The sequence below is a fragment of the Schistocerca piceifrons genome, chromosome 2 (genome assembly GCF_021461385.2).
Source record: "Schistocerca piceifrons isolate TAMUIC-IGC-003096 chromosome 2, iqSchPice1.1, whole genome shotgun sequence".
In the NCBI taxonomy this organism is placed as follows: domain Eukaryota; kingdom Metazoa; phylum Arthropoda; class Insecta; order Orthoptera; family Acrididae; genus Schistocerca; species Schistocerca piceifrons.
This window is the reverse complement of record NC_060139.1, coordinates 126,768,210-126,791,835: the sequence shown is the minus strand read 5'-3', so window position 1 is coordinate 126,791,835 and position 23,626 is coordinate 126,768,210. Positions and strand designations below refer to the sequence as shown.

The 23,626-nt window shown below is 45.6% G+C and overlaps 1 protein-coding gene across 1 annotated transcript in view; it reads right to left on the bottom strand.

Moving 5' to 3' along the window:
- LOC124774926 (mannose-P-dolichol utilization defect 1 protein homolog) overlaps positions 1-23,626 on the bottom strand; it is a 394,849-nt gene that overhangs the window by 255,057 nt on the left and 116,166 nt on the right. Inside the window, exon 3 of the mRNA XM_047249607.1 lies at positions 22,113-22,245. Coding sequence (XP_047105563.1) covers positions 22,113-22,245 — 133 coding nt within the window. The remainder of the gene's footprint in view (positions 1-22,112; positions 22,246-23,626) is intronic.

The following is a 23,626-nucleotide window of genomic DNA, read 5'->3' as shown; positions in this document are numbered from 1 at the left end:
GCTCGCGGAGGCCCTACACGATATTAGCCACATGTACCAGTTCGTTGGCTCTTCGGTGTATATAATTAGTTAAACAGGTCCTAAAAATGAGCTGTCACCAGTGAACTAGTTCTCAAAGATGAACGAGTCTGCGCATCTGTAGTCACGATCACTCAATAGGAGACACAATCTTTAACACGCCCCTGCCTTAGAATATGTGTGTGCTAGCAAGTGGAATACGCCTCGCAGCCACAGGCGCCCTAACTCACGACCAGCAGCTGGCCGCATTCGCCACGCCGGCTCCTTATGATCAATACGTATGCGCGTGGTCGCCATTAGCACCGACACACGCCGGGCGATACCTGGTGCCGCTGCGCCGCTTTTATTATGCAAATGCCCGAAGCCATAATTCGATACCTGCTCGTCTTACAGCCGGGCCCGGCTGGCCCGCGGTAGCCGACGGGTAATCCTACTCCACGTTAAGTGGCCGCCACGCCACTAACATTTTCCGCCGCTGCTCCCGTAACGTAATAATGCTCGCCGAGTTACTGCGCGCTAAACACACATTTCAGTCAAACATATCTTGTGAGCCCACCGTACGCGGACCACCTCGAGATGCAATATTTAGACAGTGATACTGGACCTGTCAAACGGTCTATCGTTTTCCGTTTCGAGCGCCCACATTCGGGTGTTGGTGGTCGCAGTTCCAAGAACGCACTGGTGCACGGAATGATACGCCCTACACAACGTAAAAATACTGAACCAAGAGTCGTACCACATGACAGACACCATATAAAAACAAATGACTGATAATGTTATACTGTTCGCATACCTCGAATTAAGTTTCTGACTAATACATACATACGTGTTATTTTACCACAGTTTTCGCGATCGAGATGTCAGATTACACGTACATACGAACAACACTGGGTATACCATCATTTAGAACAAAAATTATACAACTGGAGTCCTTTGAGATAAAGAATAAATGGTTAGAAATGAATACCGACATCAACAAGTTATGCTTAGCAACAACGTCCTAAGCTCGAAGCAACTGTTCAAAGCGACCATTGGCAATATCGCTATGACATGCGTTACAATGAAGAATAAAGCTTTGCCAAACTCTCTCAAACAGCGTTGTTGTTTTTCCTATAGTGAGACAGGATGCTACCAACCCTTTCGTCTTCACTTCCTACGAGTCATCATCATTATCATCTTCATCATCATCACCATCACCATCAAATCGACGACGGAGGACCCTGTAGATGCTGTGCAGACCTTACAATGCTTCTCCATTGATGGCAATCTTGTGCACTTTGGATCCAGTTGTCACGGACTACTAGCTGGTAAAGGTCCATCCTATTCCGAGGCAAATATGTGAGGATTTTTGGGGTATAATGTCCCCCCCCTGGCAGCGTTACAGGCGCTGTGCACGGTTAGCCCAGTAGTGGGGCTGCCACTGTTCTGCCCTCAGCTGGCAGGATTTCTTTTCAAAAAAATGGCTCTGAGCACTATAGAACTTAACTTCTGAGGTCATCAGTCCCCTAGAACTTAGAACTAATTAAACCTAACTAACCTAAGGACATCACACACATCCATGCCCGAGGCAGGATTCGAACCTGCGACCGTAGCGGTCGCGCGGCTCCAGACTGTAGCGCCTAGAACCGCTCGGCCACAACGGCCGGCGGATTTCTTTTCAGGTTTATTCCTTAGGAAAGCGGGCTACACAACGTCTCTTGGGTCTTCCTTGCTCTCTTCGTTGGAGATAGAAAAGAAAAATGAAAGACACCTTCGGCCCTCGAAACCTATTACAATTGGGGTCGATACCGTTGGGATCGAAAAAGTAAGAGTTGGCCAAGGGAGGCCGATAGGAAAGGAAACAGAAGTCTGACACAAGTAAGGAGAAGTTATGTACTTCCTACGAGTAAACGAATTTATGTGATCCCAGATGAAAACTGTTCGGATGCGAAACCAGGCGATCGCGCTGGCCGTGGAACATGACATCCTCTCCAATCCAAGGATAAGGGACACAATAGCTCACGGACAGTAATAGAGAAGTGGGGTGTATAGCGAAAAGTTCCTTCCGTCGTCTCTCGGTGATTCTGTGGCACGGCGCAAAGCCGAATTCGAGACTAAGAACTGATTCGTATGCTCTCTGCAACGCGAGACAAATTACGCAGCGTCCTGCCCCGCAGACTTAATTGGAAGCGTTTATTGGCGGACTAAAATTAGTTCTCTGCTGTGCTATACTATCAACTCAATCTAAATTAGGGTCGCTAACCACGCTTTGACCCGCAAGAGGGGGATTAAATTTCCCACTTCTCCAATGTCAATAATCAGAGCCCTGTAGCAATCCAACTTATTTCAAAAAGATTCCAAGATCCGACCACAGGACTACAATATGCACACCGCTTACAGTTCCCACACCGACTCCAAATGGCTCCAAGAAACTCCAAGAAACTTTCACTCACCATTTCCAAAACAGCAAAACAATAACAATGCAACTTCAATAATGGAAAAATGTCACACAAAACGTCACTCTCAAATTTACGACAAGTCGTTAGTGAAACATCATCACCGTCCAGCTAGGTACTGGCTCCGCAATCAGATGTAGAAACGCTGCCCCCAACTTAAAAGCAACAATCGAATAGAAAATCGGATAAAGTCTAAACGTAATTCCACGCTGATTCACAGGAACGCACTTTCCATTCTTGAAAATAATCTCTACTGGAAAAATATCCAGGATCACCAATTACCGCAATTACCGACTTCAGTAACACTCTTTGGAACATCCCCCCCCCCCAACCACCGAGGGCACTACACCACCTGCTCCTGCAAGGTCTGTTGGTCGATTCCTCGATTTAGCGAGCAGCACACAGTTATACAAATTTGTTTGAGTATAGCGCCTCTCGGGCAATCAGACTCAGTAACCAGGCTGCATACACTCCCTTCCGCCAGATACCGACCCTGGCAGAGCCGACAGCCACACGAAGATCACACAGGAGCGGTCAGGAAATGATATGTTATACAACACTCATGTTGAAATCGCATATTCCCGTGGGAAACAAGAGGCACGATTTCGAACAACTGTTAATGCACGTCACGAATGAACAACATGCAACGTGAACCATTCAAACGGTTTGCAACAAAAATGGTCTCATTAGTTATCTCGTAAAATTCCAGTCCAGTGATAGAGACTCGTTGCTGGTCATCTGACAGGCTCGTGGCGTATGGATTTTCATAATTGCAGTCGGCGGCTGAATACTTCATTACTGTTGAAACAGACCTCATTCGATAAGAATACAAATTGTAGGATTCTTCGGCAGTACTGGCGCTGGTTAACCTACTGACAGATCTGAACTATCGCTTCAAAGATGTTTGGCCGCACTGCTTGCAAATGCTATATATCGTTATAAAGAGTTTGCCTCCGTAGCTGAGTGGTCAGCGCGGCTGACTGCGCCTTGGGGGTCGGGTTCGATTCCCGAGCGGTTCTGAGATTTTATCCGCTTGGGGCCTGAGTGTTGTGTTCACCTCATAATCATCACCATAATCATCATCGACGCACGAATCGCCGATGTGGCAGCCGAACAACTTCAGATGGGATCCTCCGGCTAATAACGTCATACAATAATTTCATTTTTATTATGAAGTGTGGACCTGCTGCTCCAATAGCGCCCTCTTGTGTTCTTCGAGGTAGGCATTTCTCGGGTAAGCTGACGGGTGCTTATCTATATTAACAAACGCCAAAAACGTTCACCCGAGCCCAGTTCCAGATTGCCGATCTAACAGCTTCGAGGGGCAACAAAAATTTGAATTTCAGTGTATCATACGATTATTGCTCGAATTTTAAAATTTGAAATGCTGTCATAATCTATTCATTAAACGTGAAGTGATCAGAAGTTTAAAGCTGTTTTATACATAGGAGTTCGATTCTTTAAAGAACCAGGGGTGGAAGGAGCGCGGCAGCGTTTACAGGTTGATGGATGTTATCTCCCTCAATCTAACATCTATCCCACAAATTTTACTATGAGGACAATTTTTTGTCAGGAACCCTGGAAAGGTCTGCGTGCCTGAATGACCCAGTTCACGCCCCTCCAATTATTTGCGTGTTGCGAAACTCGTCTCTGTACATTTATTCGGCTTTCTGGGCACTGCACCGCAAATTAACCACAATTCTGGAAGTTCATCTACTGAATAACGTCCAGTCAAAAACTGTAAGTTGTTATCTCTATCGTGTGTACGCCCAAATGCACTGCTGCCTTATGGTTTCGAATAGCTGAAAATATTCATTTCGAACCATTTTTTCCTTAACACTTATTTGATGGTTGTCTACGTATTGTGTAATTTTGACCTTAAAAGTTTGGGTATAGCAATTACACAAATTATAAAGATCAAATACAGTGTAAATGTGGACTCCACTGACAAAATTTCGGATGTTGTTCTGGGAGTTGTCTCCGGTGATTCTTTACAGAGATATTTATTTCTTTGATTTCCTATGCCTGCGTCTTTTAGCATCTGTTCCATTCGCTCACGTTGTTCAGAACAGTACTGCCCACTTTACCTTCCGTTAGTTTTACTTTAACAGTGATACACGGCAGTATGGATAAGTTTACCGCTGAGGAATTAGTCCACAAGCACTTCGCTTATGGGTTAACTGAAAGCAATGAAAGAGCACCACAAAGACGTTATGCTGAGTTGTTCCTGTATCGACGGCAACCACGTGACAGTACTTCTGCACCTGTACGGAGGTGCCAACGGGAAACCGTTTGCCTAACGCGAAACAAAAATAATTTAGCACGGAAAGGCTCCGCTTCTCAGACTTACAACTCACTAAGTCGTCCATATTTATTGGTTTATTTATTTTTGTTAGAGCGAACGAAGTAAACAATAATTTCCCCTGTTCCTACGTTAGGTTTATTTTGCCCGAAATGCAATCGTCAAAACACTTCAGTCAGTTTTCAAATTCGCTGACGAGTGTGTCGACGTTCGTGAATTGTATGTCGAAATAAGCCAGTTTTTTGTGAAATCATTTCGTTTCGTTTTTAATGTACACACTGCAATTGTTTGTGCAAAGACGGTGGAATTAGAAATTTTCACGTTATCAGATTGTCCTGTATAATCATTTGCTGAATTTGTTGCTGTCGACAATGATGCGCGTGCAGCGTCGCTTATGACAGTCGATGACAGTTTGGAAATCGTTCACAGTTCGAAAGATAGAATCGAAGTAACGACATCAACGAATTTGACAACGAAATACAGATTTCAATTTCTGTCACCATTACACGAGAAACGTGTAATATTATGAAAAGTACGTACAATTATTTAGATGCGCATTTGAATGGAATGGCCGGCCGCGGTGGCCGTGCGGTTCTGGCGCTGCAGTCCGGAACCGCGGGACTGTTCCGGTCGCAGGTTCGAATCCTGCCTCGGGCATGGGTGTGTGTGATGTCCTTAGGTTAGTTAGGTTTAAGTAGTTCTAAGTTCTAGGGGACTTATGACCTAAGATGTTGGGTCCCATAGTGCTCAGAGCCATTTTTTTTTTTTTTTTGAATGGAATGAATATAAGGATACTCGGTAAAAAAAATTTGCCGAAATCTGATGCTGAAAAAATTGACTACACAAACTAATTCCCGATAAACAATAATATATTGTACATCTACAGCAGTAATTATCGTTCTGTATAAAAATTCGAGACATCGAAATAACAGTTTTTCCCCCGTATCGTTCAATATGATAAACTATTTCGCCACGCTCTATTTCACGTTACACTTTTTCCGCTGTATATTAATAGCACATAAAAGGGCACTACTACTAAGTCGACACTAACCAATATCACAATGAAAATGATCCTTTTCATCACACCAAGAAAACAATCACTTCCTTAATCACTATGAACCCTCCCCCCCTCCCTCCCCCAGCACCACCACCACTATAAATAACTACAGCAATCTCCCGATCAACAGGATTAATGCAGATCCTAGAGCGCAGTCCGCAGCTCGTGGTCTAGTCGTTAGCGTTAGCCTCTGCATCACGGGTCCCGCGGTTGATTCCAGGCCGGCTAGGGTTTTTTTTTCCGCCCAGGGACTGGGCGTTTGTGTTGTCCTCGTCATTTCATCATCATTCGGGAAAGTGGCGAGAGTGGGCTGTGAAAAGATTGGAAATTTATACTGGCGCTGACAACCGCGTCTTTGAGCGCCCCAGAAACCAATTACCACCACCACCACCACCACCGAGAGCGCACGAATAACCGAATAATACAAACAATGCAAAATCAACATTTTTCACCGGAAATTTTTACTAACTATAATCACAAAGCAACCTGCATGTTACATTCGAAAGCCCACTGCGTTACTCGCTGGAAACTGCCAACTTATTTACAGAATTACACTTCGTGTCACTTGCTTCCACTTACTTTCAGTCATTCACCATTCATTTTTTTCTGCTTCTGTTTTTCATTCACTCATTCACACACAACAGTTTTCATTAGCCGGAGAGTCAAAGCATCGGCACAGTGAAACGAATTTCGCCCTGAATGCTTTAACATCAGATCAACGCATTTGAGCGCTTCGATGTGCATGATAACCACGCAGGGGTTCGCTATGTCCGCGTCCCTTAGCTGCCCAAATCCCGGTTCGTAGACATTGCTACTACTGGTATTTAACCACTCGCTTACATTTTCGTCATCTTCGTCTCCATAACCAGAAATTTGTGGTTTAAAAGGAACTATGATTATAACGGAATATTTCAGTCATCGTTTACATTGTTTCGAAAATCGCTGAACTATCCACGAATAATCCGCATCTGAGTTATTCGGAACTTCCTGTATACCGATACTACAGAAACGACGATGATGACCACCAATCACATCGTCGTCTACGAGCCAAGCTACGATCACACGGAATATTTTCGCAGGTATATATGACTGGCCCGATGAATATACGTCTATTAAAACCCAGTACGTTAAGCTGGACAGCGGATGTTCCACAGAAACAAAAGTACAAGGGCTCTTCCTCCCTCCCCCACCCCACCCCAATGTCCGATCAGACGCGAAATGGAAACAACAAAGAAAATTAAAAATGTATTCGCATCATTTTGCTATACCTTCCAGCTACGTCTCTAATAGCCGCCGCTCCGACTTAGACCTTTGTCACAACGGGGTACCAACTTTCCAATGCGCTCTTCATAGAAGGCAACTGCCTGTGCTTAAAGCCTATTCTCTACGCTGGACTGAAGCTCGTTGTCTGTGCCGCAATCCTGCCCTCCCAGCCAGCTTTTAATGTGAGCAAAGAGGTGAAAATCAAAGGGATTCATGTCCTTTGGTGATCAAACACGTCCCGTCGAAAACGGTGCAAGAGCGTCTTTATTATAACTGCAGTGTGCAACGGTGTGCTGTCACGAAGGGCGAGTCTGATGACAACATTCCTTGTCGGTTGTTCTAAAAAGACCTACGTAGACGTTGAAGAGTCGCACTGCATGAGGCTGCAGTGATGGTCGTGCCAAGTTCCATTAATTCCATCAACAAAACTGTTTTTAGGGCCCAGAACACAGTAACCGTACAGTTTGGGGTGGAGATGATTCGCTTGCACTTCTTTGTTTTATCTCCAATTTTTTAATATAGCATATACAACAATGCGTCGAATAGGATCGGCAGCACTATAGGAGAGTTCACTGACGATGCAGTGCCGGCGAGAGTGGCCGGGCGGTTCTAGGCGCTTCAGTCTGGAACGGCGTGACCGCTACGGGCGCAGGTTCGAATCCTGCCACGGGCATGGATGTGTGTGACGTCCTTAGGCTAGTTAGGTTTAAGTAGTTCTAAGTTCTAGGGGACAGATGACCTCAGATGTTAAGTCCCATAGCGCTCAGAGCCAATTGACGATGCAGTTGTGTACAGGAAAGTATCGTCGTTGGACTACCGTGAGGAACTGCAGAAATGGAGTAAAGAATAGCAGCTCTCTTTGAATTTGGATAAATGTAAGGTAACAGCTACAATAAAAGCAAAGAACCGTGTAGTACCTCATTACAAAATGGATGGTGAACATCCTGTGCACGTCACATAGTGTAAGTATTAAGGAGATGTGCAATTTGAAGAGATCGAAAGGATCGTAAAAAGTCTTCATCACACATACGAAAGTGAAACAGAAATGCCTCGTGAATGTGAACGGGACTTCTTGGAAGAAAGAAGACGCAATTATCGCGAAACCCCTGAGTACCTGTCTTCGAAGACGACAGTACGACATTGCGCCAAACTTTACGTCGCGTAGGATTGTACGAGAACAACGTGAGAGAGATCAGAGCGCTTTACAGAGGCATACAGAGTTACATTTTCCTCACTCAATACGCGAATGGAATACGAAAGAAAATGGATGATACTGGTACGATGTACCCTTCGCCATGCACAGTACAGTTGCTTACTAAATATTTACGAACTAAGGTCGGTATTACACTATCACATTTCTTTGTCAAATATCTTTGTCCAATATCTTTGCCAAAGATATTTGATGGTGTAATACGCAACTTTGTCGAATGTCGTCCAATATTTGATCAAATCTAGGGCCTCGCTGTGGATTTGATCAAAGAAGTCGCTTGTCTTCTGTTCACTGCAATGGTGCCACACGGAGCGCTAGCATCGCTGCAGCATTCTGTCGTCTGTAGTGTTTTAATAAACATTCCCGGTAAATACAATTGGTGTGTGCCGACAACTACAAAATTAATAGAGATGTATGAAGCTGATGAGGCCCTTTACAACGTGAGGCACGCTGAATACAAAAATAGATTAAGAAGATTGGAGACCTGACCTGACCTGACCTCACCTAACCTAATCTAACCTAACCCTCTCGTGTAGCAAGGAATCGGAGTGTTACAGTGAGCCTGTCTTCTGCAGATGTAGCAGTTCTTAAGTGAATATTGTGCTTTGTGATATGAGGATACACTTCACTGAGCACATACAGAAATGTATGTTCATCCATTCTTAAGTAATTGATGTACGAGTTGACATCCTCCACTATAAGGTCACGTAACAAGTTTTGTTGAATGCTTTTATCGTGTCGTCGTAAAACCCACGGCTTCACCCAGGTATGTTTACTTTTTTCCCCCCCGCTTCTCTTCCGCGCACACAGCGCAACTGTGGTACGTGCAACTGCTGCGGTTTATAGCAAGTTGTTGTTGTCAGCCATCTTGAACTTTGACGAAAAATATGACAGTGTAATACCCCTTCTAGCGCTACGTCAAAGATCTTTGTCAAATATATTTGACGGAATATTTGATCACATTTTTGATCAAATCTTTGACAAAGAAATTTGATAGTTTAATACCAGCCTAACCAACCATGATATTATTGCACTTGGCCATTGTCGGAAAAACGTGGTGACTTGAGACTAGCGAAAGCGCACCGCACTGTCAATGCTTTCAGGTCAGTCAGGCATATACTACCAACCCCGATTACGCGCTTACTCATGATAAGCCGACTGAAGCACCCTCACTCCCAGGTGCAATAATACTGGGCTCGACTAATAGACGTACATATACTACAAGAACAACAACAGTCGCTAGAGGTGGCAGCATGCCCGGCGCAACAGCGGGCGTCTCAGCAGCGGCCTCTATCAGCAAATTAAGCGAAAAATTACTGGCGACGGCGGGCAGAGCTGGAGTGGACGCAGGCGGCGGGCGGCAGCGGGCAGCTAGGCGGCGTGGTAATTACCGTGCAGAGCGCCTCGGCCGGCGGCCTCTGAAGACCAGGCGAGACGCGCAAGTCCCAGCGAGGGCCGGAGGGCCCCCCGCGGGGCGGCCGCCAAACTGTGATGAATCGCCGCCACCCCGCCGAGATAATCTCAACACCGCACCAATTTCAAATTAATTTACCACACCATCCGATATGCTTGACGGGGATCCCACAATTTCGTATAGGAGCTTTGTGCCGGCTGCCGCTGCTCGCCGCCGCGCTGCTGCTGCTGCCGCGACCGCGACTACCTAATGGCGGGCCGGTGAAAAACGCACGGCTGCGAAATTAGGCTAACGATCGCAAGGCTGCAAGGGGTTCGCGCCAAAACACTGCCACAAGGATGAGGTTGTGCTCGATCGGCTGGTGTCTGCATTGTTGAGTCCCCATTCGGTAACTCTGCTTCTGCTGTGCAGTTTCGGCCTAAATCCACCCAAGCAGGGATGTGGTTAATGCTCCATACACAGTCCATATCTACATTCATGGAACTTCACGCCGCCGAATGATTACATTTACAGGTCAACAGCATAAGTGGTTCTGAGGTACCAGCTATCAATCCATGCTGAAACACCCTTGCTAGTATCGAGCGAGGTGGCGCAGTGGTTGGCACAGTGGCCTCGCATTCAGGTGGTCGACGGTTCAAACCCACGTCCGGCCATCAGGATTTAGTTTTTCCGTGATTTCCCTAAGCCGCTTCAGGCAAATGCTGGGATGGTTCCTTAAAGAGCACGGCTGACTTCAAAAATGGCTCTGAGCACTATGGGACTTAACTTCTAAGGTCATCAGTCCCCTAGAACTTACAACTACTTAAAGCTAACTAACCTAAGGACATCACACACATCCATGCCCGAGGCAGGATTCGAACCTGCGACCGTAGCGGTCGCGCGGTTCCAGACTGTAGCGCCTTTAACCGCTTGGCCACCCCGGCTGGCGCCGGCCGACTTCCTTCCTCATCCTTCCGTAATCCGATGGGACCTATGACCTCTCCGTTTGATCCCCTCCCCCCGAATCAACCGGCCCATATTAGTACGTGGTGTAACCCCCACAGTCGGCAATGCAGGCACTGACTCTGGTATCCAGTCGATTGTACAGATGGCAAATACTGTCCTGGGATACGTTATGCCACGGCTGCTCGATCTGCTCACGTAGTTCTCCAAAACTTGTTGATCGACAAGTTGAACGAGTCCCTTCTCGTAGCATCACATCCCACACATGCTCCAGTGAAGACAAGTCCGGAGGGTGTGCTAGCCAGGGAAGTTGCTGTACGTCTTGTAGAGCACGTTGTGTTTCACGGGTGGACGGGCATTGTCCTGCTGGAACAACACATCACCTCCCTGTTGCAAGAACGGCAAAAGAACGGGTCTAACAACATTCTGCACGTACCGAGCACTGGTAAGCGTCCCTCCAGAAACACCAAAGGTGATCGGGAGTTATAACTTATCTCACCCCTGACCATAAGGCCTGTGGTGGGGCCAGAGTGTCTTGGACGAATGCACTATCCGAGACAGCGTTCACCGAGTCTACATTGTACACGCAAATCATCATAGCTTGCGTACAGTCTGTTGTCACTGTTGAAGACCGCACCGCGCCATTCCATCTACCAAGTGTTCATCTGGCGGCACCAATCAAGCCGCGAACGTCGATGCTATGGCATGAGTGGAAGACGGGCTAGAGGCGTGCGTGCCCACAGTCTCACTGTAACAATCAGTTCGCAACAGTTCGTGTTACACGTCTGGGCACACAAGCCCTCTTATCTCAGCTGTGGTAGCTGTACGATCTGCCAATGTTGCCTTTACAATAAGATGATCCTGGCGGACTTCTGTTCTGCGTGGGCGTCCAAAACATCACCTGCGGATATGAGGATGTTCACGTGACCACTGATACATCGATGCACAACTGACGCAACACGACCCACTTGTGTAGCAATTCTCGGGAAAGTCCATCCCGACACTCAGAAGGGCACAATTTGGCCCTTTTCGAACTCGCTCAGCTGGCTGTATGAAGCACGAGTGGGTCTTCGTGGCATGGTTGCCTGCTCGCTTCACACGTCTGCACCAGACTGAGCCTTCTGACTGTGAGCACTCCCAATTAAAGGGTGGACAAAGATGGCGCTCCGGTAGCTATGACACTACGCTATCTGTTAGCAGACGACGTATAAACCATTATCAGTATGTCTACTATCACCCAGATGGCATACGCCATGATCGGATCAGGAATGACGTTGTCCTTCCAGGTGTACCAATTTCTTTTTCCCCACAGTTTCCTTTAAAGATTAACGTCATACAGAAGGTGCTCCAGAATTCATTATTCCTGGAGAAACTAGTGATCAGACTTAAAACTCTATTCGACACGAAATACTCCCACTGCGGAAAAAAAAATTCCGCTCTCGCCATCTTCGTCACACGAGGCTGGCGAGTCTACACTACTGGCCCCTAAAAATGCAACACCCGGAGGGTTAGCAAATAAGACCGTCGCACATGTTGAGCGTTAACAGTACAGTGGAAAGATTACGTGGTTTAATTTGTAAGTCACTTTGGGGGGAACATGGAACAGATGTTTTCAATGGTGAGAGCTATGGAAATCGTGGTGTCCCGGAAAACAGTCGAACACTCTCTTTATGGAGGTAACCAAGGACAGAACGGGCACTATGGGGCCTTGCATTATCTTGATGACACATAACGATACGCTGACCTCGGAGATAAGGCACAGCCGCCGTTCTTAATATGTAGAAATGTAGCGTCCGTTGTCCAAATGACCGACAATGAGAACCAGAGACGATGGTATTGTGTATCCAATGTCACTGCATGCCATCACGCCAGCTGCTGATCCTATACGACGAATGCAATAGCAGAGAGAATAATGTCTGCCCTTGCTGGCACTAGTCGCATGGGGCCGTTACGGTCATGCATGACGATGCGTACGGCCAGTGGGCCCCATCTGGAGTTGTTCGCCGTCTAGTGTCTCTTTTATTTGGCGACTCTTAAGCGACTTGGGCGTCGATGATAATGAAATAATGATGAGAAAAACACAATACCCAGTCCCCGAGCTGATAAAGTCTCCGACCCGGCCGGGAATCGAACCTGGACGCCCCGCACGGCAGTCAGCCGCAATGACCACACAGCTACGGAGGCGGACAACGAAAACAATAATACCCCAGAGCAACAACCGCAGTCTCCATCTGCCACGACCCTGCTGCTGTCGAATTCCACCATGTGCTGGTAGATGTTTCTCTTCCTTATACAACACATAAAATTATATTCTCACGAAGACCCGACAAATAAATGCGATTTCTGCACGAGAAACTCGCTGCGCTATCTTTTCTTATAACTGGTATATCAAAACTAATAATGAAGACCGACAGGGTTGAACCTATATGATAACAGATGCAAGCAGTTCCAGTAAACATGGGCCCGCAAACGAGATCTTTGCAACATACTTCGGATGTATAGCATGTCGGTCGCTGACTTCTGGCTAAAATATTGTCTTAGTTAGTAAAAAATGCAAAGTTTTCAATTAACTCCTCAGCTAACCAGCCTCAAACTCCCTTGCTTCGACGTGCATCATGTCCTCTGAACTACATGCATCAAAGAAAGTTTTGCATCACCTCGGTTCCGAGAGTTCCGGAACCTGTACAGAAAATTGGAATAGAAATCAACATAAACATCATTTCCACCCTTTTTATTGCTCATGAAAACCACACACTGCAGGTTGTACTACCATTCAGCGAGACCTTCAGAGGTGGTGCTCCAGATTGCTGTACACACCGGTACCTGTAACACCCAGCAGCACGTCCTCTTGCATTGATGCATGACTATATTCGTCGTGGCATACTATCGATAAGTTCATCAAGGCACTGTTGGTCCAGATTGTCCTACTCGCCAACGGCGATTCGGCGTAGATCCCTCAGAGTGGTTGGTGGGTGACGTCGTCCATAAACAGCCCTTTTCAATCTATCCCAGGCATGTTCGGTAAGGTTCATGTCTGGAGAACATGGTGGCTACTCTAGTCGAGCGATGTCATTATCCTGAAGGAAGTCATTCACAAGATGTGCACGATGGGGGCGCGAATTGTCGTCCATGAAGACGAATGTCTCGCCAATATGCTGCCGATATGGTTGCACTATCGGTCAGAGGATGGCTTTCGAGTATTGTACAGCCGTTACGGCGCCTTCCATGACCACCAGCGCCGTATGTCGGCCCCACATAATGCCACTCCAAAACATCATCAGGGAATCTCCACCTTGCTGCACTCGCTGGAAAGTGTGTCTAAGGTGTTCAGCCTAACCCGGTTGCCTCCAAACACGTCTCCGACGACTGTCTGGTTGAAGGCATATGCGACACTCATCCGTGAAGAGAACGCGATGTCAATCCTGAGCGGTCCATTCGGCATGTTGTTGGGCCCGTCTGTACCGTGCTGCATGGTGTCGTGATTGCAAACATGGACCTCGCCATTGACGTCGGGAGTGAAGTTACGCATCATGCAGCCTATTGCGCACACTTGAGTTGTAACATGACGTCCTATGGCTGCACCAAAAGCATTATTCAACATGGTGGCGTTGCTGTCAGGGTTCCTCCGAGCCCTAATCTGTAGGTAGCGGTCATCCACTGCAGTAGTTGCCCTTCGGCGGCCTGAGCGAGATATGTCATTGACAGTTCCTGTCTCTCTCTGTATCTCCTCCATGTCTGAACACATCGCTTTGGTTCACTCTGACGCCTGGACACTGTCCTTGTTGAGAGCCCTTCATGGCATAAAGTAACAATGTGGACGCGATCGAACCGCGGTACTGACCGCATATATTTTTACTCTGGGTTAAATAAAGGGTGACTCAACAAGAAAGAATAGATTTTAGTTGTTTATTACAAACAAACTGTGCAAGATAGAAACACATTGCACGTGTCACCGGATAGAGGGAAGTTCGAAGTCTTACGCTCGCACAGACTACAGCACACACTATGCATTGCTCGAGAAAATCTAAACGGTATCCATTTCAAACCACACACTGATCAACAAGTTCCTGTTTACTAAATCGACAACTTGAATAATTCGATTTGTCAAATCTTTAAGAGTAGCTGCCATAGGTGAAAAAGAATATCTTTCATGTACCCCCACATAAAAATTCCCAAGGTGCGAGGTCTGGTGACCTGGGAGGGCAAAACCAATGGACAAAAACTTGGTTGTCCACCTCTTCCAATGCAACGTTATGAGATGGTTTTGTTAAGATAACGCCGCATCTTAAGTGAGGCGGGGCGCCGTCATGCATAAAAATGCACTACACGCAGGAAGCGGCTACAAGGGTAGCGGAGTACGTGTGGAGTGCACATGGGTCTTTAGGTTAGAGAATTTCCTCCCTAGGCCCGACAAGACGCCACCTGAGACGCGGCAAAGTAGGAGTAGGCAAAATGCAACAGGGAATAACAATATTAATGTGCTAATAGTAAACTGCAGGAGCGTCTATAGAAAGGTCACTGAACTGCTCTCATTAATAAACGGTCACAATGCCCACATAGTACTAGGGACAGAAAATTGGCTGAAACTAGACGTAAACAGTAATGAAATCCTAAACTCAGATTGGAATGTATACCGCAGAGACAGGCTGGACAGTGAAGGGGGAGGCGTGTTTATAGCGATAAAAAGTGCAATAGTATCGAAGGAAATTGACGGAGATCCGAAATGTGAAATAATTTGGGTGAAGGTCACTGTTAAAGCAGGCTCAAGCATGGTAACTGGATGTCTCTATAGGCCCTCGGGCTCAGCAGCTGTTGTGGCTGAGCACCTGAAGGATAATTTGGAAAATATTTCGAGTAGATTTCCCCACCATGTTATAGTTCTGGGTGGAGATTTTAATTTGCCGGATATAGACTGGGAGACTCAAACGTTCATAACGGGTGGCAGGGACAAAGAATCCAGTGAAATTTTTTTAAGTGCTTTATCTGAAAACTACCTTGAGCAGTTAAACAGAGAACCGACTCGTGGCGATAACATATTAGACCTTCTGGTGACAAACAGACCCGAACTATTTGAAACAGTTTACGCAAAACAGGGAATCAGCGATCACAAAGCGGCTACTGCATCGATGATTTCAGCCGTAAATAGAAATATTAAAAAAGGTAGGAAGATTTTTCTGTTTAGCAAAAGTGACAAAAAGCAGATTACAGAGTACCTGACGGCCCAACACAAAAGTTTTGTCTCAAGTACAGATAGTGTTGAGGATCAGTGGACAAAGTTCAAAACCATCGTACAATATGCGTTAGATGAGTATGTGCCAAGCAAGATCGTAAGAGATGGAAAGGAGCCACCGAGGTACAACAACCGAGTTAGAAAACTGCTGCGGAAGCAAAGGGAACTTCACAGCAAACATAAACATAGCCAAAGCCTTGAAGACAAACAAAAATTGCGCGAAGCGAAATGTAGTGTGAGGAGGGCTATGCGAGAGGCGTTCAATGATTTCGAAAGTAAAGTTCTATGTACTGACTTGGCAGAAAATCCTAAGAAATTGTGGCCTTATGTCAAAGCGGTAGGTGGATCAAAACAAAATGTCCAGACACTCTGTGACCAAAATAGTACTGAAACAGAGGATGACAGACTAAAGGCCGAAATACTAAATGTCTTTTTCCAAAGCTGTTTCACAGAGGTAGACTGCACTGTAGTTCCTTCTCTAGATTGTCGTACAGATGACAAAATGGTAGATATCGAGATAGACGACAGAGGGATAGAGAAACAATTAAAGTCGCTCAAAAGAGGAAAGGCCGCAGGACCTGATGGGATACCAGTTCGATTTTACACAGAGAACGCGAAGGAACTTGCCCCCCTTCTTGCAGCGGTGTACCGTAGGTCTCTAGAAGAGCGTAGCGTTCCAAAGGATTGGAAAGGGGCACAGGTCATCACCGTTTTCAAGAAGGGACGTCGAAGAGATGTGCAGAACTATATCCCTAACGTCGATCAGTTGTAGAATTTTGGAACACGTATTATGTTCAAGTATAATGACTTTCCTGGAGACTAAAAATCTACTCTGTGGGAAAACAGCATGGGTTTCGAAAAAGAGGGTCGTGTGAAACCCAGCTCGCGCTATTCGTCCACAAGACTCAGAGGGCCATAGACACGGATTCACAGGTAGATACCGCGTTTCTTGACTTCCGCAAGGCGTTCGATACAGTTCCTCACAGTCGTTTAACAAACAAAGTAAGAGCATATGGACTATCAGACCAATTGTGTTATTGGATTGAAGAGTTCCCAGATAACAGAACACAGCATGTCATTCTCAATGGAGAGAAGTCTTCTGAAGTAAGAGTGATTTCAGGTGTGCCGCAGAGGAGTGTCGTGGGACCGTTGCTATTCACAATATACATAAATGACCTTGTGGATGACATCGGAAGTTCACTGAGGCTTTTTGCGCATGATGCTGTGGTATATCGAGAGGTTGTAACAATGGAAAATTGTACCGAAATGTAGGAGGATCTGCAGTGAATTGACGCATGGTGCAGGGAATGGCAATTGAATCTCAATGTAGACAAGTGTAATGTGCTGCGAATACATAGAAAGAAAGATCCCTTATCATTTAGCTACAATATAGCAGGTCAGCAACTGGGAGCAGTTAATGCCATAAGTTATTTGCGAGTACGCATTAGGAGTGCTTTAAAATGGAATGATCATATAAAGTTGATCGTCGGTAAAGCAGATGGCAGACTGAGATTCATTGGAAGAATCCTAAGGAAATGCAATCCGAAAACAAAGGAAGTAGGTTACAGTACGCTTGTTCGCCCGCTGCTTGAATACTGCTCAGCAGTGTGGGATCCGTACCAGATAGGGTTGATAGAGGAGAGAGAGAGAAGATCCAACGGAGAGCAGCGCGCTTCGTTACAGGATCATTTAGTAATCACGAAAGCGTTACGGAGTTGATAGATAAACTCCAGCGGAAGAATCTGCAGGAGAGACGCTCAGTAGCTCGGTACAGGCTTTTGTTGAAGTTTCAAGAACATACCTTCACCGAAGAGTCATGCAGTATATTGCTCCCTCCTACGTATATCTCGCGAAGAGACCATGAGGATAAAATCAGAGAGATTAGAGCCCACACAGAGGCATACCGACAATCCTCCTTTCCACGAACAATACGAGACTGGAATAGAAGGGAGAACCGATAGAGGCACTCAACGTACCCTCCGCCACACACCGTCAGGTGGCTTGCAGAGTATGGATGTAGATGTAGATGTAGAAGTAACTGGAATCTTCGTGAAGTTGAGGAAACAACCAATTTTGCAGCATGTCGAGATGTAACATTCCAGTTACTTTCCTCGTCAAAAAGAAAGATCCATTACTTTGTGAACAGAAACGGTACAAAACACATTCAGTTTCGGTGAGTGTCTTTCATGTTCGACGACGAAGACAGGATTTTGTGACTCTCGGATTCTTACGCTATGGCCGTTTACTTCACCCGATAGATGAAACGTCGATTCGTCCGAAAAGGTGAGTCGTTCGGGAAAAAAATGTCCTCTGCTGTATGCTGGATAATCGAAATGGAAAATTCGTACCCTCTATTGTGGTTGCCGGGACGCAGTTGCTGCAGTAATTGCTGCTTGTAAGGCTTCATACGCAGGCGTCGTTTTAGAACGGGCCACACCGTTGTTCGAGAAAGTTTCAGTTCCTGGCCTGTCCGTCTTGTGGACTTCCGAGATCTCCGTATGACCGCATCTCGTATACGCTCGACATTTTCAATAGACGTGCGTGGCCGACCTGTGCTCTTCCCTCTGCATATTCAAACAACTTACAATAATTTCGTATCCAGTGATAAATCTGTTTATACACAGGTGGCTTCTTGCTGAATCGACTGCAGAATGCAAGTTGCACTTGAAGAATGAATTGACTTCGCGCAAATTCCAACACAAAAAATTATTTCTTTTGTGGTGTAGTCGCCATGTTGTCACAAACAAACAACAGCGCAGCTGTGTCGTAACTTTGAACCTTCCTCTATGCAGTGACATGCGCAATGTATTTGTATCTTTTATAGTTTGTATGTAACACAAGTGAAACCTGATCTTACTTTTTTAATCACCCGGTACATACAATCATCTTGACACAGTACTTCAGGCGTCCACCTAACCTCCATCTTCAGGTGAGAATGCTGTTTGCTAAATGTCGCCGGAAACTGATCCCTACCATGAATGGTGGCTATTTTATACGCTTGCTCCAGTAGTTGTCGCTGTTCCCCTCGAACATTACGTGAAGGTACAGCGCCACAAGGGTGGCAGCTGACAAACGATTAGTCCTACGGAGTACCTCTGTCGGGAGGCTTACGCTACCTCCGACGCGGCTGCAAGCACATGCTCAGAGCGTACCAGTGTCTTTAAAGGTAGAAAGGATTTAGAAACGATATACCAAAATTGTGTTTCGTTCGCCAACCAAGATCAGAGCTTTCGATGGGTCGGTTGAACATTATCTAGAACTAAGGTGGTCCAGTGTTTACAAAATCCCTTGCCATTGTGGGAAAACTTGTTCTGACCAGATGATTCGCACTGCTCACAACAGATGTGTTCAGCACCATCGCCGCACACTATTACTACAATTGAATAGTAGTAGCCGAGGAACAAGGAATGATGTATGACAAGAGATAGTAGTTCGTTTTTCTGTGGCGTTTACATCCGTCAAAAAAGCGATTCTGGTACCTAGAGTCCATGATTTTTGTTAATTAAACCTTTTGCGTTGATATTTCAATAGAAACTTTCATCCATTAATATATACAGGGTGTTTCAAAAATGACCGGTATATTTGAAACGGCAATAAAAACTAAACGAGCAGCGATAGAAATACACCGTTTGTTGCAATATGCTTGGGACAACAGTACATTTTCAGGCAGACAAACTTTCGAAATTACAGTAGTTACAATTTTCAACAACAGAAGGCGCTGCGGTCTGGGAAACTATAGTACGATATTTTCCACATATCCACCATGCGTAGCAATAATATGGCGTAGTCTCTGAATGAAATTACCCGAAACCTCTGACAACGTGTCTGGCGGAATGGCTTCACATGCAGATGAGATGTACTGCTTCAGCTGTTCAATTGTTTCTGGATTCTGGCGGTACACCTGGTCTTTCAAGTGTCCCCACAGAAAGAAGTCACAGGGGTTCATGTCTGGCGAATAGGGAGGCCAATCCACGCCGCCTCCTGTATGTTTCGGATAGCCCAAAGCAATCACACGATCATCGAAATATTCATTCAGGAAATTAAAGACGTCGGCCGTGCGATGTGGCCGGGCACCATCTTGCATAAACCACGAGGTGTTCGCAGTGTCGCCTAAGGCAATTTGTACCGCCACAAATTCACGAAGAATGTCCAGATAGCGTGATGCAGAAATCGTTTCGGATCTGAAAAATGGGCCAATGATTCCTTTGGAAGAAATGGCGGCCCAGACCAGTACTTTTTGAGGATGCAGGGACGATGGGACTGCAACATGGGACTTTTCGGTTCCCCATATGCGCCAGTTCTGTTTATTGACGAAGCCGTCCAGGTAAAAATAAGCTTCGTCAGTAAACCAAATGCTGCCCACATGCATATCGCCGTCATCAATCCTGTGCACTATATCGTTAGCGAATGTCTCTCGTGCAGCAATGGTAGCGGCGCTGAGGGGTTGCCGCGTTTGAATTTTGTATGGATAGAGGTGTAAACTCTGGCGCATGAGACGATACGTGGACGTTGGCGTCATTTGGACCGCAGCTGCAACACGGCGAACGGAAACCCGAGGCCGCTGTTGGATCACCTGCTGCACTAGCTGCGCGTTGCCCTCTGTGGTTGCCGTACGCGGTCGCCCTACCTTTCCAGCACGTTCATCCGTCACGTTCCCAGTCCGTTGAAATTTTTCAAACAGATCCTTTATTTTATCGCTTTTCGGTCCTTTGGTTACATTAAACCCCCGTTGAAAACTTCGTCTTGTTGCAACAACACTGTGTTCTAGGCGGTGGAATTCCAACACCAGAAAAATCCTCTGTTCTAAGGAATAAACCATGTTGTCTACAGCACACTTGCACGTTGTGAACAGCATACGCTTACAGCAGAAAGACGACGTACAGAATGGCGCACCCACAGACTGCGTTGTCTTCTTTATCTTTCACATCACTTGCAGCGCCATCTGTTGTTGAAAATTGTAACTACTGTAATTTCGAAAGTTTGTCCGCCTGAAAATGTACTGTTGTCCCAAGCATATTGCAACAAATGGTGTATTTCTATCGCTGCTCGTTTAGTTTTTATTGCCGTTTCAAATATACCGGTCATTTTTGAAACACCCTGTATTTCTTTATATCTTACTAAGGATAATGGAATGTGGTCGAATTACGTCGGGTGATGCTGAGGAAATTAGATTAAGAAATGAGACACTTAAAGTAGTAAATGAGTTTTGCTCTTTGGGGAGCAAAGTAACTGATGATGGTCGAAGTAGAGAGGATATAGAATGTAGACTGGCAATGGCAAGGAAAGCGTTTCTGAAGAAGAGAAATTTGTTAACATCGAGTATAGATTTAGATGTCAGGAAGTCGTTTCTGAAAGTATTTGTATGGAGTGTAGCCATGTATGGAAGTGAAACATGGACGATAAATAGTTTGGACAAGAAGAGAATAGAAGCCTTTGAAATGTGGTGCTACAGAAGAATGCTGAAGATTAGATGGGTAGATCACGTAACTAATGAGGAAAAATTGAATAGGATTGCGGAGAAGAGGAGTTTGTGGCACAACTTGACAAGAAGGAGGGATCGGTTGGTAGGACATGTTCTGAGGCATCAAGGGATCACCAATTTAGTATTGGAGGGCAGCGTGGAGGGTAAAAATCGTAGAGGGAGACCAAGAGATGAATACACTAAACAGATTCAGAAGGATGTAGGCTGCAGTACGTATTGGGAGATGAAGAAGCTTGCACAGGATAGAGTAGCATGGAGAGCTGCATCAAACCAGTCTCAGGACTGAAGACCGCAACAACAACAACATGAAGTGATACACCAGTTTTCATCGACTTAGCTTTAAATTTTTTTTTAATGAATGGAAATATTTTCCCAAAAGTTTTCATCCCCTATTTCACCCCTTTCAAAAACGTTGAAACATGTATTTTTTTTTTTACTGATTGAGAAACCAAGCACTACTTTAAAATTGCCTTAATAGCAACATATTTTCAAAAAAACCTCATCTCCTGTTTCACCTCCTTAGGGGTGGAATTTCGAAAAATACCTTCTTAAACGACGCTTACAGAATAAGAACAATACCCTCTCCCAATTTCAAGTTTCTGTTCTTAGCAGTTTGAGATGCCTTTTATATATTTCATATACCTCCGCCTCTTTTTACACATTAGGTAGATCAATCATGAAGTTCTGCACCGTGGAACCTCATCAGAACTGGTCAGTGTGTCCAGACTGGCCAGGCGTCTGTCATGATTTGGTACTCACCTGAATGGAAATCCCCGGGTGAAGCTGTAGGAGGCGCTGGAAGTGATGGCGGATAGTTCCAGCAAAACACTCGCAAAGCTGATTCCCTCCGCGCTCTTAGCGTTCAGGATCTTCGTGATCTGCGGAACTTTCACTGCAAAAAAAAAAAAAAAACGAAACACATCAGCGGTACATCTAGGTACTTTACTTTCCTATAGTGTATTGTGCAACTAAAAATAAGAGGTGACAAATTGTTTCGCTGCAGCAATACTGAAAGGAAATGTAGCTCATCTTTGGCCAGAAGGTAACAGCACAATTAAATCAGGAGACTTTTTATCCTTCCGCATGAATGTTACTTATATTTGTGCGTATTAACGCCAAGGCACACAAACATTTCCTGGTTATAGAATTTTACTCAAAGCTGTCAATATTTTCTGTAAAGTGCAGCAAAATCGAATGGCATTGTTGCCTGGGACACACCAAGGGATAGGTTCAGCCGCCTAAAAGGAAAAGGTTTTCTTCCGCCACGCACACTGGAGTTCCTTGTGGATATGAGGGAGTTGTGTCTTATGTGTATATGGGGAGTGAAGTAGAGTGTAACGGATGAGGGTGAAGTGTGATGTCATGTTTGTGATGGGTGATGGTGATGGTGATGATGATGATGAGAGAAGGGAGATATCCGGTGCCGGCACGTAGCCTTCTCCTCTCGCATAGCACCACGGGGGCCGCAACGTTGACGCCTCTGTCCGACGGCCAGATCATTACCACATGCGTTCACTTCATGAGACACTGCGGAAACGTGTGGAGTTCAGTCTAGGACATTGGCGCAAAGACTGATGATCAGGGACTTTACGCCAACACCACCAGAATTCGAACCGGCTTATCTCCGAGCCGAGACCCACTTAAGCGCAGGGAGTGGGTCTGCCTGCGATAATGACTTCGGCGAGGTAGTGAGCGATAGAAAGCCTATAATGTGCGGCACTGCCTTAGCTCGTGTTTCAAGCTGTGGTACGCCTACACTTTCTTAAAGGATAGTGCGTCAATTTTTGTTGCCTTTCAGGAAAATTTGTAGCTCAGGACGCAGCAATTCCGGAAGAACCATTTTAAAAAATGCGCTAAGCAATATCATCTATGTTATTCGACTGATTTTCACATTTCAAAAAAAAGTAGGGGGGGAGAGGGGAGGGGACTGTATTCTAAGGCCAATCTCGACCTAGCCACCCTTTGACATCACGAACTGGCAATGATGTTTCGTTTATAAATACTATCTAGGACTGACGATATTTTTGAGTATTGCAGAGCGCATGCCTTTTATCTGAGAGTTTTCATCAGATTACGTACAACTTTTAGGTGTATGGTGAAAGTCTGCTAAGGCCCCGACCAACACTGCTCTTCGTTATCAACACGTTTCAGCCAAAACATAAAAAAGTAGTTGCTAGCTCCCTATTCATCAGAGCCAGTACCAGCTGACCTTTTCCTTACTACTGTGAACGAAGAACGAGTTGAGAAGTCGCTGTTGCGCCGACCGAAATACG